Source organism: Calonectris borealis, chromosome 2, assembly GCF_964195595.1.
Source record: "Calonectris borealis chromosome 2, bCalBor7.hap1.2, whole genome shotgun sequence".
Lineage (NCBI taxonomy): Eukaryota > Metazoa > Chordata > Aves > Procellariiformes > Procellariidae > Calonectris > Calonectris borealis.
Window position 1 is genome coordinate 80,419,941 of NC_134313.1, and position 22,936 is coordinate 80,442,876.

Consider the following 22,936-nt stretch of genomic DNA (forward strand, 5'->3'; position numbering starts at 1 on the left):
TACCACCATTTATATCCCCTTCACAAAGTGATATTAAAATGTGAGAATTCAGACAAATAACAATACTTTACATGTTAACATTGGTTTAAGAAATGCTGTTCATGCAGAGAGGATATAGTTAAAACAAGAGCATAAAATCTTTAGATGAGCCTTTAATGAGTTCGAGAACAGAAAGTTGCTTCTCAGGACTTGGCAAAGAGGTGACTGACAACAATTTGAAGTTTGGCTCTAATACCCCGCACTCGTTCTCTTTTTCTTCCTTGTGTAGGTATCAGGAAATCTCAGGTAGGCAATACAGAGCAAAGGTATGATTCATAACAACATCAAGCACAAAGTCCTTGATCTTACGAAGCAATAATCTCATTTTGAATTTGTATTTAATTTACCCAAGTTCTGTCTATAAAGTTACTCAGTAATAAAAAATATTTACAAGGATCATGACAAATGAAGCCAGCATCCTTAAAGAAGGCCAGTATAACTTTTTTTTTTTGTCTTGCGTTGGACTGAAATAACTTGGCATGGAAAAAGACACATTCTTCTAGCGCAGAAAAGGAATGCACTTCAGCAATGTCAGGTTCAAAATGAAATAGAATATCAAGAATATGTTGGTGCATCAAACCTAAAGCCAAAACAAAATGTATGTATTTATTGCCTGTGATCGTAGTTACTGTATTTGAATCAAAACAGATCCTGCCAATATGTATATTAACCTGTGAGCATGTGCTATGAGACTACCTTTACCAAGAATCTTGATAGATCGTAATAATGATATCCCAATAGACCTAATAGAGGTCTCAAACATTTTGATCCATTGGATATGAATTCTCCTTTTAAATCAACACATTACCATAAGAAATAATTATGTAAGGATTGCTTAGGGCTGTACTTAAGGTTGTACTTGAAGCGAGCCATCGAGTTTTATACTTACAGATATAAATTAGGACAAATTAGGCTGCAGTTCAGACACGGGTGGTTGAGAAGAGTATGACTGGCAACACTCTTTATCCCCAAACATGAAAAAATTTTACTCCCTAAGGCCAGTTAGATGATAACTAAACAGATTCAATATCAAGAGCTACATGTGAATAACACCTATTCCAGAGAACACTCATTTGGCAATATATTGTAATTACAGCCACTTGTGTTGGCAATATCCAGCTTTTACTGTACTAAAAATCACACATACATACAAAAAACCTGAAGCCCTGAGGCAAAGAAGACACCAGAATTCTTATGGTTCTGAATGGGAAACATTACACCTGTCAAGAGATGCATAATTTCGATAACCTGGATTCTGAAAAGACAAAGAAATAAAACTGGGTAAGACAATTCACAATGAAAGAAACAAAAAAAAAAGTCTATATTAATTTCCCAGAAGCTTCTTCTCAGGAAGAGAAAACATTCCAATTTTGGAGAGACCTGCTAAAATGTTTAATCAGTAAGTAGGACTGAACTGCTCAGATAGTGGAGATGAGCACTTCTAAAGAAATGTGTAACCTCTAACTAAAGTAGATAATAAATATAGATATTAATCACAAAATGAAATGGTTCTTATGATTTAAAGCTTGCTATCTGACACAGAGCAGCAGTGAAGAATGCCACACTGTACATAAAGGATAAAATTACTATCAAATACAGGCCCTGGATCCCTGCCAGTCTCCCAAACTTGAGATGTATTAACTCTGATTGGATCTGACTGGACAGGGAGTGCTTACTGCTCCTATTATTTTTTATTGCCTTCCTTCATGCCACCACAATAATAAATACCTTGTACTACCTAACGCATGCTATGAATATGATAGTGTTTTCCCACTGAATAAATTTTCCAGTGCCCAGATCAAAGAAGCACTTACATGCACAAGTGGAGAAAACTACTTCTCAGATAATAACCCACAATAAACCTTGCCTGATTTCTTAACTGAGTCATATGTGGCTGTTTTCATTGGAAGTGTCAGAAAGACAACTGACTACGGTACAGATCCAGAAGCATCATAAACTTGGCTGACTAGAATGTTTCAGGGACTATCCTCTACTAAAACTCATTTGCAGTTTGCATAGTACATGCCCCTATGCCTCAGTCCCCGGATGAGCCAAATCCAGTACATATATACAGTTCAAATCCAGGATGATGTGCATGGAACTTCAGCAGCAATTTCAGCATAAAGCACAGCTTTTGTTCAGAAATAAAGAAGGAAAGAATGATTTTCTTTTTAATATAATGTAAATTATGAAGTAAATGGGCAAGAGACAGAAGCAAAAGTTGGGATTAGAGACATGAACCTAAAAACCCCTCACCAGAAGATGTTCATCTCACTACTCTAGGATATTAAAGCAGTAATAGCCATAGTATATAATATATATAATCATATTACATTATATTCTTTATATAATAGTCTAGGAGTTGGGACATCTGGCAATAACACAGTTTGTTAGTTAAAAATCAGTTTTTATCTTCCAAGCAAGTGATCTAACCACTATGTTGGTTGTGGTCATGCCTATTCCTCCTGAAGGTGTGCAGTTGCAGAACCAAATTTCCAAGATTCATGGGATAAGAAAGAAAAATAAAAATAAATAAAAACCAGAAGAATGAATTTGTAGACAAGTGAGTCTCTGCTCTAAATATTATGACTCTTACCCAGTGACTTGATACAGTAAAATGCATATGGAACCTAATCTATCTTTTTGTGAATCTGCCTGCAGGTTACAGGACTCTTCACACAAAGGCCACAGTATTTGAAATAACACATCTTCACATTTTGATGACTCTTACAAGTCACAGAACAAAGTAAATAAGGCATATCTTTCTTGAGAAATCCTTTGGCTTATGAAGATTTGCCACATCCTATGACCAGAGCTGGGTAAACACAAAGAAAAAAAAATCCACAAATACTATTGGGGAAAAACCCCACTGATTATTAGTGGCACTGCTTGTATTTGCTTAGTTGTAAACATTTGGATTTATTGAGTTTTACTGGGAAAAAGGCTGCAGAATGAAGAAGCTCATAAACGTTAACAAAAACAGGAGTTCAGCAGAATATCCCATTTAACGATTGCTTTACTGACAGCTCACACTGAATATCCTACATATAATATCATCATGCTTGCGACCCAACATTTCTTTTTTTTTTTTTTAGGGTCAAAGATGAGTTTCATGGAGGGTTTGGACTTTTTTTTCTCCCCATGATTTAACTATTCCACTTTCTTCTTTGGTTGGTAGGAGTTCATGGAGTCACTCTTATGCATGTCCACCTTAAATGAAAGGCTTTTTGAAAGTAAAAGGCCTTGCAGAATATTCTAAAGATGTTCACAATGCTCAGCAACGTGCCAAGTTACCTAATACTTTCTGAAAAGTTCTGATACAGCCAAGTCCATTCAAAGCGAATGCTTCCTCCCCACATCTCTGAGTCCTGAACACTGTCTACTCACACAAGAGCTACATGGTTCAAAGGTCAAACTTCACCCCGAGATAAGGCTAATTCCAATAGCTGTTTTCAAAATTAGGACCAAGCCTGTTGAGCGGCACTGCACGCCAGCAGGGACAAAACAAGAGGTTTGACTATATGCTTAGATGCTAATAGATACCTTAGCTTTGAAGACAGCAGGACAACACTGACTACCATGTAAGATACCTCTTTCACTCACAGCTTCACATTCCGTGCATTAGAATTACCTAATAACAAATGAATGTAGGGGTTATCAAGTCTAGTTTCCTAGACTTGAGAAGAGTTGATAGTCCCAAAAAAACTAGAAAGGAAGAAGGAAAGGCTATTTGGCCATTTTAAGTTTATAAAGTAGTCAAACAGGATTTGAAAGCTCAGCTTCACTGTGATAAAGAGGAGCTGGTCTCTTTTTAATGGAAGGTTGAGACTTTGTCTCCAGCTCTTCACAATCTTTCCCTCCTCAGCCCGTGCATTAGTCTTGCTCCCATGCAAACAGAGCCAGCTGTTCTTCAGCCAGGAGCTGCTTCTTGCAGCAATTCTGACTTCCAGTGGCGGCACAGAAGTGCACATACCGTATGTTCTTTGGACATTTATTTATAGTCTTTATCCAATAGAGCTAGGCAATTAATGGCCTCAAGTTGCACCAAGGGAGGTTTAGATTGGGCATTAGGAAAAATTTCTTACTGAAAGAGAGGTCAAGCATTGGAACAGGCTGCCCAGGGAAGTGGTTGAGTCACCGTCCCTGAAAGTATTTAAAAGACGTGTAGATGTGGCCTTAGGGACACGGTTTAGTGGGCATGGTGGTGTTGGGTTGATGGTTGGACTCAATGATCATCTTAGAGGTCTTTTCCAACCTTAATGATTCTATGATTCTATGATTATAAAGACGTAATGATAATTTGTGAACAGAAAAAAAAGGCTTCTCCTATTTAAATTTGTCCCACGAGAGAATAGAATACAAATGCAATCTATTTGCAGCAGGCAATTCATGAACATGCTATTTAAAATACAAACAAACTATATGAGCAAATATCAGCAACAAATTAATCAAAATCATGACCTATTTATGGGTTGATTATAACAACAAAAAATGACTACAAATAAGTAGTGGGTAATTTGTGAACCAAATAAAGGGCTATGATTCTCACATATAAACTGCTGTCAATTAATAATTTAACCAGCTCTAGTAAGAGTCATCTATTTATTAAGAAACCGCTTTAGCACTCTCCAATTGGAGCTGGCAGAATGATTTATCTCTACACACAGTGATAAAGCCAAGGGAAATCAGTACTACTGGACATTTAAAATACTGGGTTTGATTCTCTAGTGCCCTATAGTATCATTTATAACTATGTAGCCTGGACTTTAGACATGACCGTTCTCATCTGGTAACATTTTAAAGCCTCTTTGCCCAGTGCAGATGACACAATACACAAGGCAGTGGCAAATCAACATTTCTGTGTTTAAATTACATAGTAAACCAGCTACGGTTTACACTATCCTTCTTTGTCTTTAAAGATATTCTACATTGAAAATAACATAAATATTCTAGCAGAAATATATAGCAAGCATTCTTAGCATAAATCCCAGAGCGAACATTAGACTCTTGAAGACAAAACCAAGCAATCTTTTAAATCTTTTTTTAAACTTCGTAGCAAAATATTTCCTGGAAAGACTAATAATATAAACAAAGTATTCATTCAGCTAGAGTTTTCTTTATCAGAGGTAGTGGCCACTGCAAACGGAGCAGAGAATATGGTTTACTACTTGATTTTTTTAAACAAATGTTAAGATCATCATGTTGCTGTCAGGACTGGTGTCTTCCAACATGCACCGGTTTTAGACAGCAGAGTAACTGATGACTGTCCTTGCTTCAAGCCTCTTAAAATGAGATTGCATAAGGCCAGAAGGATAAGAAGATACAGGGAAGTAGTTTTAAAACCGTTGCAGGGGTGCTTTACAACTGCGTAAAAGCACACTATACCTTTGTCAAGGAAAGGCGTAAGAAACAAAGCAACCATGTTTTCTGTTACAACAGAACAGAAATAGTTTTAAAAGGTGACGACTGCCTGCCACATGTATTTGCCCCATTATCCATCTGCACACTGATTGCCCTGTTTCTCTGTTTTTGAACTAGAAAGTATCAATACATACAAATAGACTACCTACCACTTTCACACTTGACTTGTGACTCAAATTACAACTACTTTGATCATTATTATTATTGCATTTATACTGTAGTTTCTAGACTAAAAAGGTGCTTCTCAAACTGAGACGAAAAGTCTATAGCTCCTTTCTACAAAAATTATCTGCAGATTACCTCCAATAACCTCAACACACTTGGGATAATACAGTCAGAAATAGCACCAAATTGGAAAAAATGCAGTCAATTTAAACTTTGTTGCTCTCTTCACCATGTATGAAACACATATAAGCATATGTTTTTGCTTATAATTTTAAGGTCCGTAACTTCACAGTACTACATATATTATTACACCATGCACATTAAACTGTGAAAGCTGCACACTTCGATCAGAACCTGTAGTCTGCCAGGAAAATGACAATATTTCATCCGAGATTTTTTAGCAAATATACATGCACAACTTTTTTTCTTGTTAAGACCTTGGGTTGCTCCCCAGCAAAAAGCGTCGTGAATTGATTACAAAAACAAAAGGAAAAAGATAGAACTGTAACAAAAATCACAGAGGAATCAAACCGTGTGCTACTTTGCATCATTTTACTCCCATCTAGTAAGACAAACAGGAGAAATACAAACTGTTTTGATAGCATTTCCAAACCGAATTTCATGCATACTTCCAAATCACTTCATGAGGTTGGGATTGGTTTCTGGACTGGTTTCAGCATTGGGGCTTCATGTGAAAAATGTTACATTTGTGGAGATCTATTACCTGCTATAACCCTTCTAAATGCAAATGTATGAAAAATCCATCTGCATTTTCAAAAAATATATTTTGAAATTTCTTCGTGAAACCTCTCTACTTCTTCATAATAACTGCTGTATGTGTTTCATCAGAATTATTTTTATCATTATTCTCTGCATCGCTACCTGTAATTTTGAGGTCTTAAGAGCAGGGAAAAACGCTTTCTAGAATTTCTTGGAAAGGGAAGTTCAAAACCTGTTGTAACATTCTCCAGTCATCTTTAAGGCACAGATGAAACCTGGCTTTATGGCATAAAAATTCAGCTTCAGTTCAGTGAACAACCCACTCTTTAGAGACATGCAATGTAGCCAACAGTATATCTTTCTTCAGGTTTCACTCTCTTTATAAGTCGGCCATACCCCAATTTCATCAATTCTAAACTATAAATCCCAATAATCAAGATCCACCACTGAGCATACACCGTTTCTACTCAGGATATGGAAGGGACATCCCCTGTCCTCTGGGACTGAAGAACAGAGAAAACACGGGAGTTTTCCACCAAGTCATTTTTAAAATATGGCCTTAAAGTTTCTTTTCAAACAGTGAAAATACTACCTTTTCTGAACTCCCAAGAAACAGCCACCAGAAACTGTTTTCAGAATACTCTCAAACTAGACACCACACCTAATATTTTTCTTATTCATTCTAATAAATCAATGTATTTTGCAACAGTCCTCTAAATAAGGGCTACTTGCTCTTGTTGCAGCATCCTGTTTTCTGAAAAATGCTTTGAAGACCTTTTGATACTGGCAAAGTTTTTAACCATGGGACACCTACGCATTTAAACTGAAAGGGAGGAATAAATGGGAGAAAGAAATGGGAGGAGGAAAAAAGGGACAAAAGGGAGGGAAACAAAACTATGACATACATAGCACCATTTTCCTTTGAATTTTTTCTAATGAAGAAGGAAGTGAAGTCTTTTAAACTTGAAAAGTTGTCAGAATATTGGGTTGTTCTATAGCTTGCTCTACTTTTAACTTATTATTCTAGATGATTTTTAGTTCAGAACTTCTGTGAACGCTTTTCTTGACTTTCCTTTCTGAATCATTGAAAATTGTTTCAGGGATTTCTGCCTGCCTAAAGTCAGCAGCACTGCTAGTTCTAAGCAACACAAAATGTGCAGGAATTGATATATCCCTTCATTCTGTTAGAAGTCAGTGCAGTGAAAGATTAAGATGTGCTTCCAAAGTACCAAAGTGTATTTTTGATATGAGCAGTAGCTGTTAAATCCCAGCACATCAGAATCTCCTAGCAGAATGATGACTTGGCAAAGGTTTAGGAAATGAAGACTGTTGACATAGCAGATTAATGCATTTGTTTGCTTACTCCCAGTCTCTCCTCAAGTACTATTATATCTATTTAAGCTTTAATGAAATTAGATTACATTTTTATACTGTCAGGGTTATTCTCCTCTGTAATATTTGTATTCTAATAACAGGGTGGATAGGTAAGTGAATGTGAGAGGGGAAGAGAGAATTTTCTGTTAACTACTGCCCATCTGCTTCAAAGAATGGGATTTTTGCTTTGAGTAACAAAGACAGCAGAGCATTCATTTGTATTCAGTCCAACCTATATGCCTACCTTTCCACTGAATCAGCTTTGTGCATTTTAAAATACAATTTTTTTAAGAATGTTGTAATGAATTATAACAAGAAAAGTTATGCAGAGTACATCTCACACAGCATGGGTTGGATCTATCCTGGTTGGATCTATGGTGTAAATTACTTACTGCCAGTACTTCTATTAGAGTTGAATGCACTTCCCTTTTGGCAGCAGAAAGTACAATGATATCTATTATCACAGGCTTGAGTAAAAATGTAATTTAGCCCAACCAATTTGCACATTGTACTGGCATACAATAGACAGAGGATAATTTAGATTGGAAAGGACATCAGGAGGTCTCAAGTCCAACCTCCTGCTCAAAGGACAGCTAGCTATAACATAGGCTGGATTGCTGTGTAGTCCTGAAAACCTCCAAGGATGGAGACTGCACAACCTCTCTGAGAAATTCGATCCAGTGCTTGACTGTCCTCAGAGTGAAAAAGTTTGTCTTTATATCCAGTCTGAAACTCTCTGCCTGTTGTCTCTTGTCTTCCCACCATGCACCACTGTGAAGAGCCTGGCTCTGTTCTTCATGTAAACTCCCTGTAGGTATTTGCAGGCTGTTACTAGATGCCCCCCACCCCCGGAGCCTTCTCTCCTCTAGGATGAACAAGGCCAGTTCCCTCAGCTTCTCCTCCTAGAGCACGGTGCTCCAGCCTCCAACAGAAGGTGGCCCTCTGCTGAATTTGCTCCAGTTTATCAACATCCTTCTTGTACTGGAGGGAGGCCAAAACTAGATGTGCTCTAAAGTGTTGAGTACATGGGGATAAATCTCTTCCCTTGATCTACTGGCTATGTTCCTGTTAATACAGCCCGAGACACTCTTGGCCTTCTTTGCTGTGAGGGCATGCTCTTGGCTCATGTTCAGCTTGCTGTCTACCAAAGTCCCCAAGTCCTTTCAGCAGAGCTGTTTCCTAGACAGTCAGTCCCCAGCCTCAATCATTGCATAGAGTTAGTCTTTCCCAGATTTCGGACTTCATATTTGCACCTGTTGAATTTCATGAGGTTCTTGCTAGCCCATCCCTCCAGCATGTCTACGTCCTTTGGATGGCAGCGCTGTCCTCCAGTGTAACTACTGGTACCCCAGTCTAGTGTCATCTGCACACTTGACAGCGTGTACTCTGTTGTTTCCTGCAGGTCATTGATTAAAATGTTAAATAGGACAATACTCAGCTCCTTAGCACTTGTATACATCCCATTAACAACTCCCCCTGAGCCTGACATCCAAGCAGATTTTATACATCCGGTTGTCCACCCATACAGACCATACATCCTAATTTGGATACGTGAACATTGTGGGAGACAGTGTCGAAAGCCTTGCTAAAGTTGAGGTACTACTCTCTCATGCACAAATCCAGTCATTTTACCACAGAAAGTAATCAGGCTGATCGGGTGTGATTCACCCTTGGGAAATCCATACTGAATGTTCAAAATCACCTTATTCTCCATCATGTACCCACAGAAGTGTGCCCCAAGGAGGTGTGCTCCTTGATTTTCCCAGGGACTGAATGCAGACCAGCCCATTGTTCCCCAGACCACTCCTTTGGCTTTTTTTGAAGATGGAGCATTGTGGCAAAAATTTAACTCCAAATTTAATCTGCCACCACTTTTAATAACACAAGTAAATTAAATCAGAAAAGATACAATAATGACAACCTTTCTCAGCCTGGTAGTAACTGTAACCCCGCTCTTCCACCTCTCCCAAACATACACATGCTTTAAGGTGTTAGGGGCTTGGGGTAGATGACATTGTATGCGGGACTAAGGCCGGACACCGGATGAGTTCAAAACTATTACACTTGGTCTACTTCCAAAGTTATTGTTTATCTCCAAAGTTAAGGCCGCTGCCTTTTAGTTTCTGTTGTTTACAGAAGCAGTGGTGTTTTCTCAGTAATCTTTTAGCACATGTAGGTTAGGATGCAAACTCAACGCTAACTGCTCCACAGCTTCTACACAAGCAAAGATAGTACTATGAAGAACTAAGATGCTGCATTATTACCAATATCATGAAATTAAAATTATGACCTGCACCCCAAAAAAAGTAAAAACACAGCCTTTCTCCTCAAATCATAAGATTTTTTGGTATATCTTGGGATTTTTAAACTACCCTTAGGTATTGTAGGTATGGTATTTATTTATAAAAATGTGTGTGGTAATTTCAGGATCTACCAAAAAGATATTTTTTCTGAAAAGTGAATATTAATATTTCTTGGAAAATAAAGCTTAGTACTTACACTCAATTGGGGGGGAGGGGGCAGAAGGAATGTTCACAAAAAACACTGTGATTCAGTGAAATAGAAGTGCAATAGAATTGGCTCTGTCAAGAAAACTTCAGGAACACTACATTGTTACCTGGGGTTTTTTTGTCATACGGTTTCTCACACTTATAAAACATACACTGTCCAATTACATAAAAGCATGTGCTGGAGTCAGACTAAAGATCCAGCTAAAGTAGTATCCTACTTCCATGAATGACCAAAACCAGAGGTATAGACAAGAACAGAAGTAGAAGGCAAGTACACATCATAAGGAGAATAGGAGCTGTATCTTTTTAGCAGTAAGAAAGATGCATAAAAAGAACCTAGAACCTTTATTGAACACAGTTTATTAACGAAGCATGAAACATAAAGTTTTAGATCCTCACTGACTGAATTAAATACAAAAGGAAACACAGTAAGGGGAACTGAAAACTGAAGACAATCAGAATTATGACAAATGACATCATTCTTGGTGCTGCCATTATAATGTAAATATCCCACAGAGCAGTGATAGTCTTTTCATATAAAACCACTTCAGTACATATTTCTGTAATTCAGTTTCTGTCAGGAGACGTCTACAATACAAACATCATTTAGTATTGGCATGATTTCACTTAAAATGCTATGATTTACTAACCAGCAGGCTGCTTTGACTACAATTGGTCAAATCCAAGCACAGTTTTAACTTATTAAAAGCTTTTATATTACTGCCTATCTTTCAAGGAGCACAATGAGAAAGCTACAAGGATAATATGCAAAGAAATACTGTCTCACCCGAATGCACCAAATTACTATAAAATTTTTTCAGAATCAAAAGAAGTAATCTTCTCTGAAAAATGGTATCATGCTTTCAAGGGAAAATTAAATTATATATTGAATCACAATGCACATTTTTCTTTGGCTCTTGATAAATGATAAGCTATAGAATACACAACTTTCATTAGTAAATCATAATTTTAGTAATTAAAAGGATTGATCCAGTTTCTACTGAATCAATCACAATTTTGAAATTTACTTCATTGATTGCAAGATCAAATAAATAGAATTAGGATTTTTTTTCCTCTTGTTGCTCAACAGATTCTTTCCCTACATTTATCGTATTTGGTGCCTACTCACTGTGAGACAAAATATGCACGTTAACAAACCATTGCTTTGATGAGCTATTCCCTACTGATGTGCATGAGACTTATTTGAGAACTACCCTAAGTCTTATGCCATGAGGCTCTAAACATGTTACTCCGACCTAGTATTTGAGTCTCAGTTGGGGACATCCTTGTTCTGCAAAAACAATTCCCTGACATCCTCACTATTTTTAAGCTTGAAATTTTGAACCAAGAAAGCAATATCTGAAACCAATGCAATTTTAGGTGGAGGATTATTTTTCTTCCATTGCTAAGCTCACATATAAATGGACAAATAATAAGGCAGGGTGTAAAACTGCATAATGAACGACTTAAAAATGAAATGAAAAGGAAAGGTAATAAAATTTTTGTGATCAGAAAAGTCAGAAATAGCAATAGCAGTAATTGTATTTGCTATTTGTAGAGTTACTTCTATCTCAGAGAATCCTAAACCATCTTATCTTGGGCGAGATTGTACCTTGAACTACAGAAAAAGAATAAAAGACAGAGAAACTTGTGAAGTCCCATTTGCATAATTTCCAACCGTTCGCTCCCTCAAAAGCATGTAGGCTTCCTGCCTTCAAAGGAGAATAAGAAACAGACACCAAAATTCGAATTCACAAAATAATATAAACAAAGGCATTGCAAACTGCTGAATTCATCTACTCAGAAAAGGTAGAAGGTAGAGTTAATGCTGTCAAACAAGAAAAGCTGTTGTTCAAGGTGCACTATACATATTCCATAACTGATTCACAGAACATTAAAATTCATAGACCTCATAAACTTTTGAAGTTATCACGGCAATGCAGAGTTCATACCTGTGGCAAGATAGATGATATGGAAAAGCATGTCCTTGCCCTGCACGACATCCACAACCACATGGGAAAATCGGCTGTTGTCTTCCATGAAGTAAGGAATTGGAATAACTGGTTGAATGACCTCATGCATTAAGAAGAATTTTTGAGCATCTTGAAGATTTCTCTCAGTCAGATTTACATACAAACCCTGGTCCATGGTGCCACACTGTAAACACAGAAAATTAACATTACTATATGCATCAATGATAACAACAGATTTACTCTCTGATTTACAGCACAAGAAACTAAAAACCAAGAGTATATCTTGTAGTGACAGTGTGGCATTCCACTTTCAGGTCTCATTTTGGTGCTGACCAGACTGTCCACACGGTGATTGAGGAAGGTCCACTTCCTTAAGGCAGTGCTATGGAGGCTCCGTAACTCTAGACAATATGGAAGGCCACCAGACTGACCACCACAAGTGGACTATAGTAATATTTTGCTATATCCTATGTTCACAGAGCAGGAAGGAGAAAAACTACCATTCAACAAACCACAGAATTTTCTGAATAGTTTTCTTTATAATTTACACAGACGCAGTGCCAAAGACATAACAAATTTTCAAAGGAAAGTGCATGTCCTGCCACAGCCAGGGTCTGACAGAAATCCCAGGTCACAGCACCAGTTCTAGCAGCTTCTTCAGACCCTGCATTCACTAGCCAAGAATGGGCAGTGTGGAGCTCTAACTATAAAGTGTTATCCACAGCAAAGACATCTTTGCTTTGGAACTGACTGTGTTTTACATCTGAAAACTGTACTCTCTTCTTACAGGAAAGCATTCACTAACTGCATGCACAAATAAACAAAGCGAAGTAAGTGGCAGTTAATTTTAGCATCTTTGTGTTTAAGTCTTCAACTAACTGAGGACACAAAAGAGAAAGCTGCTTAGCGCATGTGAACATGTAAACATCCACATGTTTACTCATGCATAATTGCATCAGAGAATTAAAACAGTACTTCACAACATTTATCAAATATGTCGGTGATGTGAAAGGCATACCTAAGTCATACTTTTTCATTCTATTCTACTATGCCATAAATTATGCTATGAATTACAGCATGAACAAAATAATACAGTGTGCAAAACCCTACCAGTTATTTTTTCATTATTACCATGTTTTCAATATGAAATTAAGTGATTATTCCAAGTCCACAAATGTTAAAAAATCCTCAAATAAATAATTTCATAATGAGAGATCATATGATGAGGAAAGACAGTTAAGCAACTGGCAGGAAACAATTACTTGCTCTGTAAGCACCCTGCATGTCAGGCCGGTGAAAAAAATAAACCACGCCAAAGACGAATTTCTCTGAATCTATCAAGCAGGAAAGATTCCAGCTGGAACGCTTGTAGTACACTGAAATACATAAAGTCCGTGGTCTTATGATGGAAATTATCCTGCTAAAGAGAAAAGCAACTATCTCTGGAGAAAAACAGCGTTCCTTAAAACTGGGACTCCAACAGTATTCTAATCTGGAAAATATTTCATTAATATAATCCAGTCTTGGAAATACAATGTCTGATGTAACTATCACTACATAGCAGTAGTCTTCCTTCAAACCACATACTTCTGTCTGTTATTGCTGAGTAGATGAATACTCTGAGGATAAATCTACTTCCGAGACTACACAAACAGAACTTCTGATATTTTATCAAAAGCACTCTGCAAAAGAAAAGTTCTCCTTTCTGGGGAGGAAACTAGTGACTCAGCCAATGAATATATCCCATCAGCAAGCAGTATGTACTCTAACACACCATCAAATCACAAAAATGGTTACACCTAGCTCTAAGCATTAGACTAGCTTCTGGTATACATCAGTGCTGCAGTTATGGAGCCAGAAATCTAAGAGAACGTTCAACAGAATAAAAGATAGCACCTGCAAAAGAACAAAAGTTTGACATCACTAATGATACCCAGAGATCAGTTAACGTCAATCGGCTTGAATATTGTGTTGTAAAAGGCCACGTTACAGCTTTTAACACTAGCGCTGGCCTGCAAAGCTGTTGCTCAATGAGATATGAGACAAATGTTGCCACTGTTCTTGTAAATTTGATGAAGTGCCAGCCATATTAAAATCAGCCAACTATCCAAGCAAGAAATTTCTTCAACACCTCCGTCTTGACTGGGATTGAGAGATGAGCGCCAACAGTATGGTAGAGACTTAAACCGTTTTTACACAACCATCAGGCTGTCATCTCTGTTTGTATGTACCATTCTGCATGGGGTGCTCTCAGAATAATTATTAACGCATTAATACAAGGTTTGTAGGGAGAGGTTAATAACTTTTGGACTTGCTCACCTAGTCAGAAAGAAGATAAGATTTTTACATACAAGCCTTTCTTCAGGCTTTCTCTTTCAAAAATTTAGCCTCACTTAGGCCCTCTTACCATCATTATTTTGACAATACAAATATTTCTACAATATGTAAAAAGCTATCTACAAATATAGCCCACTTCTGCAATATGGCTTATTTAAATGGTGTCTTGTCACCTGGGGCTAATGCCAAACACACTATTTAGGAAAGGTAATGTGGCTCTGGCCTGTAATTCAGAGCAAATTCAGTGCCTTATTTTCCTTTGTTTGCATAAATCAGGAAGTAATTAAAACTACCTACAATCCCCAATGGGTGATTCTGTTCCATGCTTGCAAAGATCTCATGACCCTTACAAGAAGATAGGGAAGGCACTGAACTCGTGAAATTGCATTGAGATTAAGGGATGGTGAAAGGTGGGTAAAGGTGGATACATTTAAGTATCTTGATGAAAAGCTGCTGTTGTTAAGTACTAAATTAATGCTGTTTCCCCTTGCTAGAATCACACTCACTAAAATTGTCCTAGCAGGAGTGGTGACTATGCAGAAAAAGAAAACATATGCATATGTGCTTACATGAAATACCCTTTTCTTTTTGTAGAAAGTTCCACTGAGTGACCCACTTTGGACTAATTAGTTTTACACTGTCAGCCAGCTGCAGATTATTACACCCTCTGAGGCTGACAAATTCAAATGAGAGGCACACCACATCACAAATTCTTTTAATCGGACCCTTCAGGGAGTGTGGACCACCTTGCACAGGAAAATATACAAAATCCTGACCACTCCTCCTTTACCACCCCCCTTTTTCTTTTTCTGTCAAACAATGTTCCTTTTTCAGGTTCTAATAGTACAAATACAATGTAAAAGAGAATAGCAGTTTGATCATACTTCAGCCAGGAATTAATGTTACCTTGACAGATTACTGTAGAGTTAAGCCTTTTTTCTCCTACCCTTCAAAGCACATCTGCTTTTCAACCCAAATTATTTTATGGAAGGATAAAATTAAGTATGTTGAAATAAGGGGACCTTTTAAGCCTTTTTTTTTTTTTTGGTAATTTTTTTAAGGTCTTAGGCTATGACATACTGCAAAACTGGACTTATTAACTATGAACTACAGAGCACTTTGAAAAAAACTCATGTAAACTATTGTCCTTCTCCCACGTATCTGTACCTGAAAATTAGGGTTAGGATTGGGATATGGAAGCCAAGCAGAGCGAGAGTTTTCCTGGTATTTGAAGGGTCCATTAAAGGCCTGAGTTATGGCACTCAGGTTGAAAACACAAACTGCTGAGGCTGCTATGCTGTTCCTGCAAAAGAAATACAAACATTAACCTAAATAACAACAGTAAGAAGTCCATTTGCTGAAAAATAAATAAAAAAGGCAGTAACTCTCCAATCCTTCAAGTAATTAACAAAGCAGATATGATCAGCCAGGAGATGATATCTCAAGATGATGATATATGATGTGCTGATTTAGGCACAAACATTGCATTCAAAATTTTTATCAGCCTTGCCAAGTAGCTGGTGTGGGAGAAACTCAGAAATTCCTACCTTCTGCAGCTGCTCTAATACCACAAGGCCATACTTTACTCCCACACATAATCACATGCATCAGGACACCCTTCTTCTAGTTCAGGATGAGATTATGCTCGGGGCTCATTAATGTTTCTTCTATACAACCAATGGCAGCACGACAGAAGTAAAGATTTTCAAGGTATGGTATGTCTCTGGACCCTATGGAATCCCTGGGTAAGACACCTCCACAAAAACCAGACTCATGCTTATAGATTTTAGGATGGTCTGAAAGAAACAAAATCAGCTTCATTATGAAGCAGTGGCCATAGTGGACTTAATAGTCAACCACACATAAAGGGTGCAGGCTTTGCTATTACTCAATCTTTATTGACAGAAATGCTTAATTTTTTTTTCCCCACAAAATGATTCACAATATATTAAAAAAAGCATTAGGGTACAATAAAATCATTGCAATTCTGAAGATATTGAGATTGACAAATGCTGAATGTGGTTCAGTAATATCTGATGCTGTTACACCAACAGAAAGGAATATGTTGTTCCGCCTCATGGGAAACCCTGGCCCTTTTCCACTGTCAGGTTGCAGGGCTGAAGGGTGCGTCATACAGGTTGTGCAGATATCTCTGAACAGGTATTCAACATGGGGAAGTAATCTTAACTCTACAACATTTCAACAATGCCCAAAACTTTAGTTACAATATTTGATGGCAGGAACAAATATCATTTAAATGGAGCTATCAAAAAACCCACCCCCAAACAGTTGTAATTAATTCCTCTTTGAATAGTCCACCTCTATTGGACAGGGCAGAATGCTGAGCTACTGGGGAAGAGGGAAGTAGCAGCAAGGTTTCAAATACTGTCTACTTTCATGTGGCAAAGGTGGTCTTACATTAGCGAGTCCTTTCTCAGAAGAGCCAGGGTGTGCTGATGGCAGCCCTGACATCTTTACGCAACCTCAGAAACTGTGGAATTTGTAGCACAGGAAACTCCATCACTCCCCAAATTGCCAGGACAGCCCTTCTGAGAGAAGAGCATTGCTCCCCCTTCCATGACCAAAGCCCTGTGGATTTTCTGGAGCAGAATTCCTCTGGTCAGGCTTTCCATGGTAGGAGAGCTTCAAGGCTATTTTGACTTCTCATGAAAGATCATGTTGAACAGTGTATGAGCATGCCACCTGAAGAATACCTGTCTTCTAAGACTCGAACTAGCTAGGAAAACAGACCAATGAAATTAAAATTACTGTTAAACACAGCATCAAATTGTCTTATCCCCAGTAGTCCTAAAGTCTTTACTATTCTCATTAAAAAAGCAGCATTTGGCTTCAATGCATTGCTCTAGAGCAGGAACAGGGTTAAGCTCGGCACCCGATGTCGCAAGTCAGGAATCATCACAGCCTCGTGCAAGCAGCCTCTCGCCAGTTGTGCTCACCGCCTGAGCTGCTGGTGCAGGGGCCAGCCTGAGCCTGGAAGATGCTTAGATGTGTTAATAAAGGACTGTACTAAAAGCAGGAGAAACTAACTCAGGCCCAAATTCATGCTCATGATCTAAAAACTTAGGGATCGTAATTTGCTGGCATTAATTTGGGACTGTTTCCACCTGGTTAATGGGTATTTATAGAAGGTAGGTATCCAGGAGTTTACAGCAGTAGAAAGGGGCACCAATCCACGTTTTAGGTGCCCAAGTACCTTTTAAAATTCTAGGCAAAACTGACTTACAGAGCAAGACACTGCAAGCAGGTAAGAGAATCAGACACCAAAATTTGAAATCCTGTTCCAGTGGTCCGAACACTGGGCTGCACATAACGCATGGGCAACATATGAACTCCAGTAGTCATGTTTAAAGTAACAAAGGACATTTCTGAGATGAATGTCTCTTTTTTCCTAAGAGTTAAGCAACTCTTGATATCAAGCTCAGAGTCTAGGGAGCTTTTATGTCCATCCAATATTTAATATTTGACAAATTTTGATTTTTAAGACCAAACTACGTTTTTTAATTTTATCTTGTTGATATAAGAGGTTCAGTTAAAATTAGATTAGATTTTTGGTTTGACCCTCAAACTCACATGAGTATATATTAGGACTAATTTAAAATATGTAAGAGCACCTCTTGTGCTCTTTTGGGTAAGGTGAGCTCTTCCTGGCATGGTCAAATTACATCATGTCAAATTCATGATCATGTCATATTACAATTATAAAATATTTATTTCATAAATACATAATCTATTTATGTATTACAATAGTGTGCAAAATAAAATATAATGTCTTCATAAGAACTTATGAAAAAGATGACTGAGTAGTCTTAAACACAACTGGCTCCCTGCTGTAAGGAAATATTAAGAATTCTTCCTTCTTTCATACACCTTCAACAATTCATGTGGGAAGCATTTGGAACCGATGCTTGTTCACAAGAGGACAGTGGATTGGGCAAAACAGTAGTTTGAATTTATGATGTTTACTTGGCATATGCAGAAGAGAGCAGCTCAGAAGCTTTAGTTTTTACTGTCACAAATAGCAAGAAAATAAAATATATCATGGAATTTACTTACACATTAGTGGTAAAAATCCCATAGATCAAGTCCAATTCTGGCAGGAAGAAAGTGCTCTGTAGTTCATTATAGTAAAATGGAATTTCTCCAGGGCGAGAGCAGTTCAGCCGAGCTTTCATGAAGGTAGTCCAGGTATCCTCCAGCACAAACTTGCCACCGATATCATTTTTGCACACCCGAGCAGCACGAGAGAAGACTGTTTTCCCACAGTCATGTTCCACCGCATTCTCCCGGAAGAAGAAGTAGGTAAAGTTCCCAATGTCATAAGATGACACAAAATTTGGCTCTGAAAATAACAGAAGAAAAGATTATTTATCTCCTTCTTGTGATATATGCACTCAAACTAATATGGAAGTCGGATTTATCTTCAAGCATTAGATTTAGAAAAACACATCTTTTATTATCCTTGCAGGGAACTGCCCCCATGACATCTGGTCAGGCCAGCTCATGTCCAGCCAGGATTATGAGCTACGTGAACGTGGCTAGACAGACTCTCCGCTCTGGGTGTCTATTGCACATAACTGTGCTGGGCAGCCCTGGCGCAGCTCACTATACTCTACCATCAAAAGCATCACTGAGTTTTTCTTCTCCACATATGGGCATGGTGTATTTTTACAACATAATTGCTTTATCTGTTGTGTTAACTCTGCTTCTGCTTTGCCACCACGCCATTACTCCAGATTAGCAGAATAATGGATGGTAACGGAGTGTGACTAAGAATGTGCTCAGAGGCTGTAGTGAAAAGAAAGAGAATTCTATACAAGAGCATTTGATGGTAAGATAACCTAATTTCAGCCCTATCTCGCTTAAAGCAATAGTATTACAGTATTCTTTTTCTTTTTCCTTTTTTTAAAAAAATCAATTAAAAAATGATCAAAGAAACTGACGGTGATGCAGGAGAAATTAGAGAATATATTAAAAAAAAATATAGAAAACAACAGATGGCAATACTTCTTAAAAGAAAAAAAAGGAAACAGTGGATACCAAAGACAACAAACATGTGGCCCATTTCCCATAAGGATTAATAAAACCGAGGAGAGTCCATGACCTTAAGAGAGACTGACAACTGGATGAGTTCTTAAACGAAAGACAAATTTGATGCACAGATTTGTGGAGAAGAGCCCCCCTTGTGTAAGGAACCATTCTAGAACACTGGTACCTCTGAGAAACAAGCAAAATTTTTGTTTTCATTCCCAAATTTTATTCTAAAGTGGGAAAACAAAGAAACAAACAAAACTCTTTTTAAAACATTTATTGTGAGGAAACACTCCAAAGAAATTCAGTAGGTGAACATTTCTTGACAGCACTAATGTATTGAAAAAAGCTGCTGTAATTGAATCCAAGCATTTTGCAGGAACATCTCAAACCTGTCAAAACTTCTGAATGCAACAAGAAAGGCAAGCAAGCTGGCATTTCCACACAGCAGTCCGAACTCTGTCAGACAGCTCTTCTCCAAAGATGGCCCAGCTCCCAGCTTATGTGGCCTCTTGTGCTGCTTCCCTCTCTATCTGCTCTGCTGAGAGTCTCCAGGGCAGGTTTTTTTGGCCGTGATGGTCATCAGCTGCCTAGGATGTTGGAAGCTGAGCAGATACAACAGCTCTCTCACTCCTCCCTGTAACTTTCACTCATTATCGTATTAAGCACTTCCTTGAGATTAGTCTGTAACACACCACATTTTCCCCACACTCAGATCTGCACAGGTGTTTTGCTGGAAGATAGCAACCAAATACTTCTGAGGAGAACTTGTTGGTATCCTGAGCTCTCATAAGTTACATAGTACCAGTGCATTTGTGTCTTAAAGAAAAAAAAAAGGGGGGCAAAATAAAGTAGTTTGACAGGACTTGTGATAGCAATAAAGGTAAAATTGGACTGACGATATACAAAGACCTAAACTATTAGTAACATTTTCCCTATTAGAACCTCATATCTTCATTCCACGTGTGTGTAAAACTTCCATTACAATAGGGATTTTGCTTCAAAGGATTCAAAAGCCTTTAAACTTCATTATTAGAGTTTCCAGATATGTAGAAGTAATTCCTAGTTGTTCGTGAGCTCTCATTCTTTCAATATAACGTGTAATACTGTTACACATTTACATACTAAACACTGAAATTGGAGAAAGCTGAAAAAAAGACCTTACTTTTTAACTTTTTTACTCTTTTTTTCTGTAAAAATGTGCACATTTGCTGAATAGGTAACACGGTAGAATGATATATAAGATTTAATTACAAGTATTAATGCTAAGATGACAAAAATATATGGCTAAAAATCACAAAATTATATACTACCACATTCTAGACAGGTTAGACAGTTTTGGCAGGCATCAAATATTAAACACTTATCCAGAGATACTTGCATGCAAAGTTTTTCTTCTTATTGTAAAACCCAATTATGTTTCATTCATTCTCAATACACATCAATGTTTCCAGCTCTATGGAACAAACTTGTATTTATTTAACTAAAATATACTAGAAAGAAGATCTTTTTAGGAATATCAGGCTAATTAAAAAAAAAAGGAACCCACTGTCCCTCGTTACCCAACTTCAATTTATATCCATAACACACCTAGCCATTATTTCTCTTAATCTGTAATGTACCTTCTTCCCTCACTCTACGCAATATCCTTTTAGATTGTTCTTATACTCATGGAATGTTCTTATACTGTCTGTGGAGGAAAGAAAAAGCATTTACTAGTCTGAGTGTAATGTGGGCTACTTGTCCACCGTACGAAGGTTAGGTCTTACTTAAAGCAATATCCACTAAAAGTAGACATTAAGAAAAACAATCCACCTGAAAGAGCATGAAAAAGTGAAATTTTCCAATTATGCGTTTGACTTTTTGTAGCCTATAACCCTGCTTGCTCTTTGAAATCATCTCAAAAATATCTTGACTGATGTAAAAAAATTCTACTTATGTGCAAGTACTCAACATCAATTTGATCCACCCACAAAATCATCCTGTACAACCATTAAACACGGAGGCCCTGCCTTGCAATGAGGCCTGATGATGCTTCTTCTCGCTGGGGGCCCACTGATGTAAAAAGGTCTCACACTGGCACAATAGTATCTCACTGCAGAGCCAAAAGCGCTCCTGGAAGCACTCAAAGTGTGGAGAATAATAAATTACAAACAAAATCTTCACAAACTGTAGGAATAAAAATCATATGAAATGCATTCAGAATGTTTTTAGGGTTCTTGAAAAATCTATGTCAATCTTTCAAGAAACAATATTTCAAAGTTGCACTGATAAACATAATACATATATAAATAAAAACTAGTACTCTCATTTCATGGATTCAAAACTGAGAAACAATATATACATCTGCAAACACCTATGCATATATTTTACTGATTATGAACTGATGAAAATGTGACCTGCTGTTGAAACTTGTGAAAACTGTTTTCATTTGCATGAAATGTAATAATCTCAGAGCTACCTTGGGGAATTCTGTGAATATGGAGGGATTATCATGTCAGATTTTATTTATTTCATTTTCTCTTTGGGAAAAGTGAACTGAATCACTTCAAAGCTTCAAAGGAAAAAAGAGATTCCCATCTAGGAAAAATTAGTTCATATGCTTCCAAATATTGTGCTGTGAACTGCTATTTGTTGACATGGAGGACTCGCCATAAAAGTTTTTAATGCAGAAAATGAAGTGACTCTCTTGTTTCCTGCTGAATTTGCAAATAGTTCTGGAAGGGTAAAGGCATCTCATTTGTGAATGATTAGACCACCACCACAAGTGCAAGGATTCTGGTATATGACAGGATACAGCTAGTATGGATCAAGATGAGAATGTCAACCTGTAATAATGTCATGAGTATTGTATGTGACCTTTATAGGTTTTTATATATTCAATTTATGGATGTGTCAGGCTGACTAGACTTTCCCAAGTTAAACAGAACCAGCGGAATGAGGAAAGCAAGAAAATGAGTTTGTCAACGTGACACAACAAAAACCTCCAACGTACAACATGGAGCAGTGCTACACAGATGCACTGAAAGCACTAGGTGGCTAGTTAGCGCTGCCTCTGGGCAAACACGCTGTAGTGTGCTATTTCTGAAGTTGGCTTACTCAGCACAAAGCCTGAAAACCTCTACGGCTTCCTTCTTAAAGCAGCATGACTGTTCTGCAAGGACATTTCCCCACAGACTCTTCTAAGTTATTGCAAAAAGATGACCGAACTGTACGAAGTCAAGACAGTGCTTCAATCTGAAATAATGTAATTGTTTTTCCAAAGGTTGGAGACAAACCTACATCTTCTGGGGAGCATGGTCTCTGTTCTTAACGAGAAGGTGTTTACTAAGAAGAGGCAATCTGCCC

General features: G+C 37.6%; 1 protein-coding gene across 2 annotated transcripts in view; it reads right to left on the reverse strand.

Annotated features, from left to right (window-relative positions):
- Positions 1-22,936, reverse strand: part of SEMA5A (semaphorin 5A) — a 352,567-nt gene that overhangs the window by 121,111 nt on the left and 208,520 nt on the right. For both annotated transcript variants that reach the window (XM_075142440.1, XM_075142441.1), the window contains 3 exons: positions 18,614-18,899; positions 15,707-15,842; positions 12,182-12,386 (listed from right to left, as the gene is read on the reverse strand). In XM_075142440.1, the coding sequence (XP_074998541.1) occupies positions 12,182-12,386; positions 15,707-15,842; positions 18,614-18,899 (627 nt within the window). The remainder of the gene's footprint in view (positions 1-12,181; positions 12,387-15,706; positions 15,843-18,613; positions 18,900-22,936) is intronic.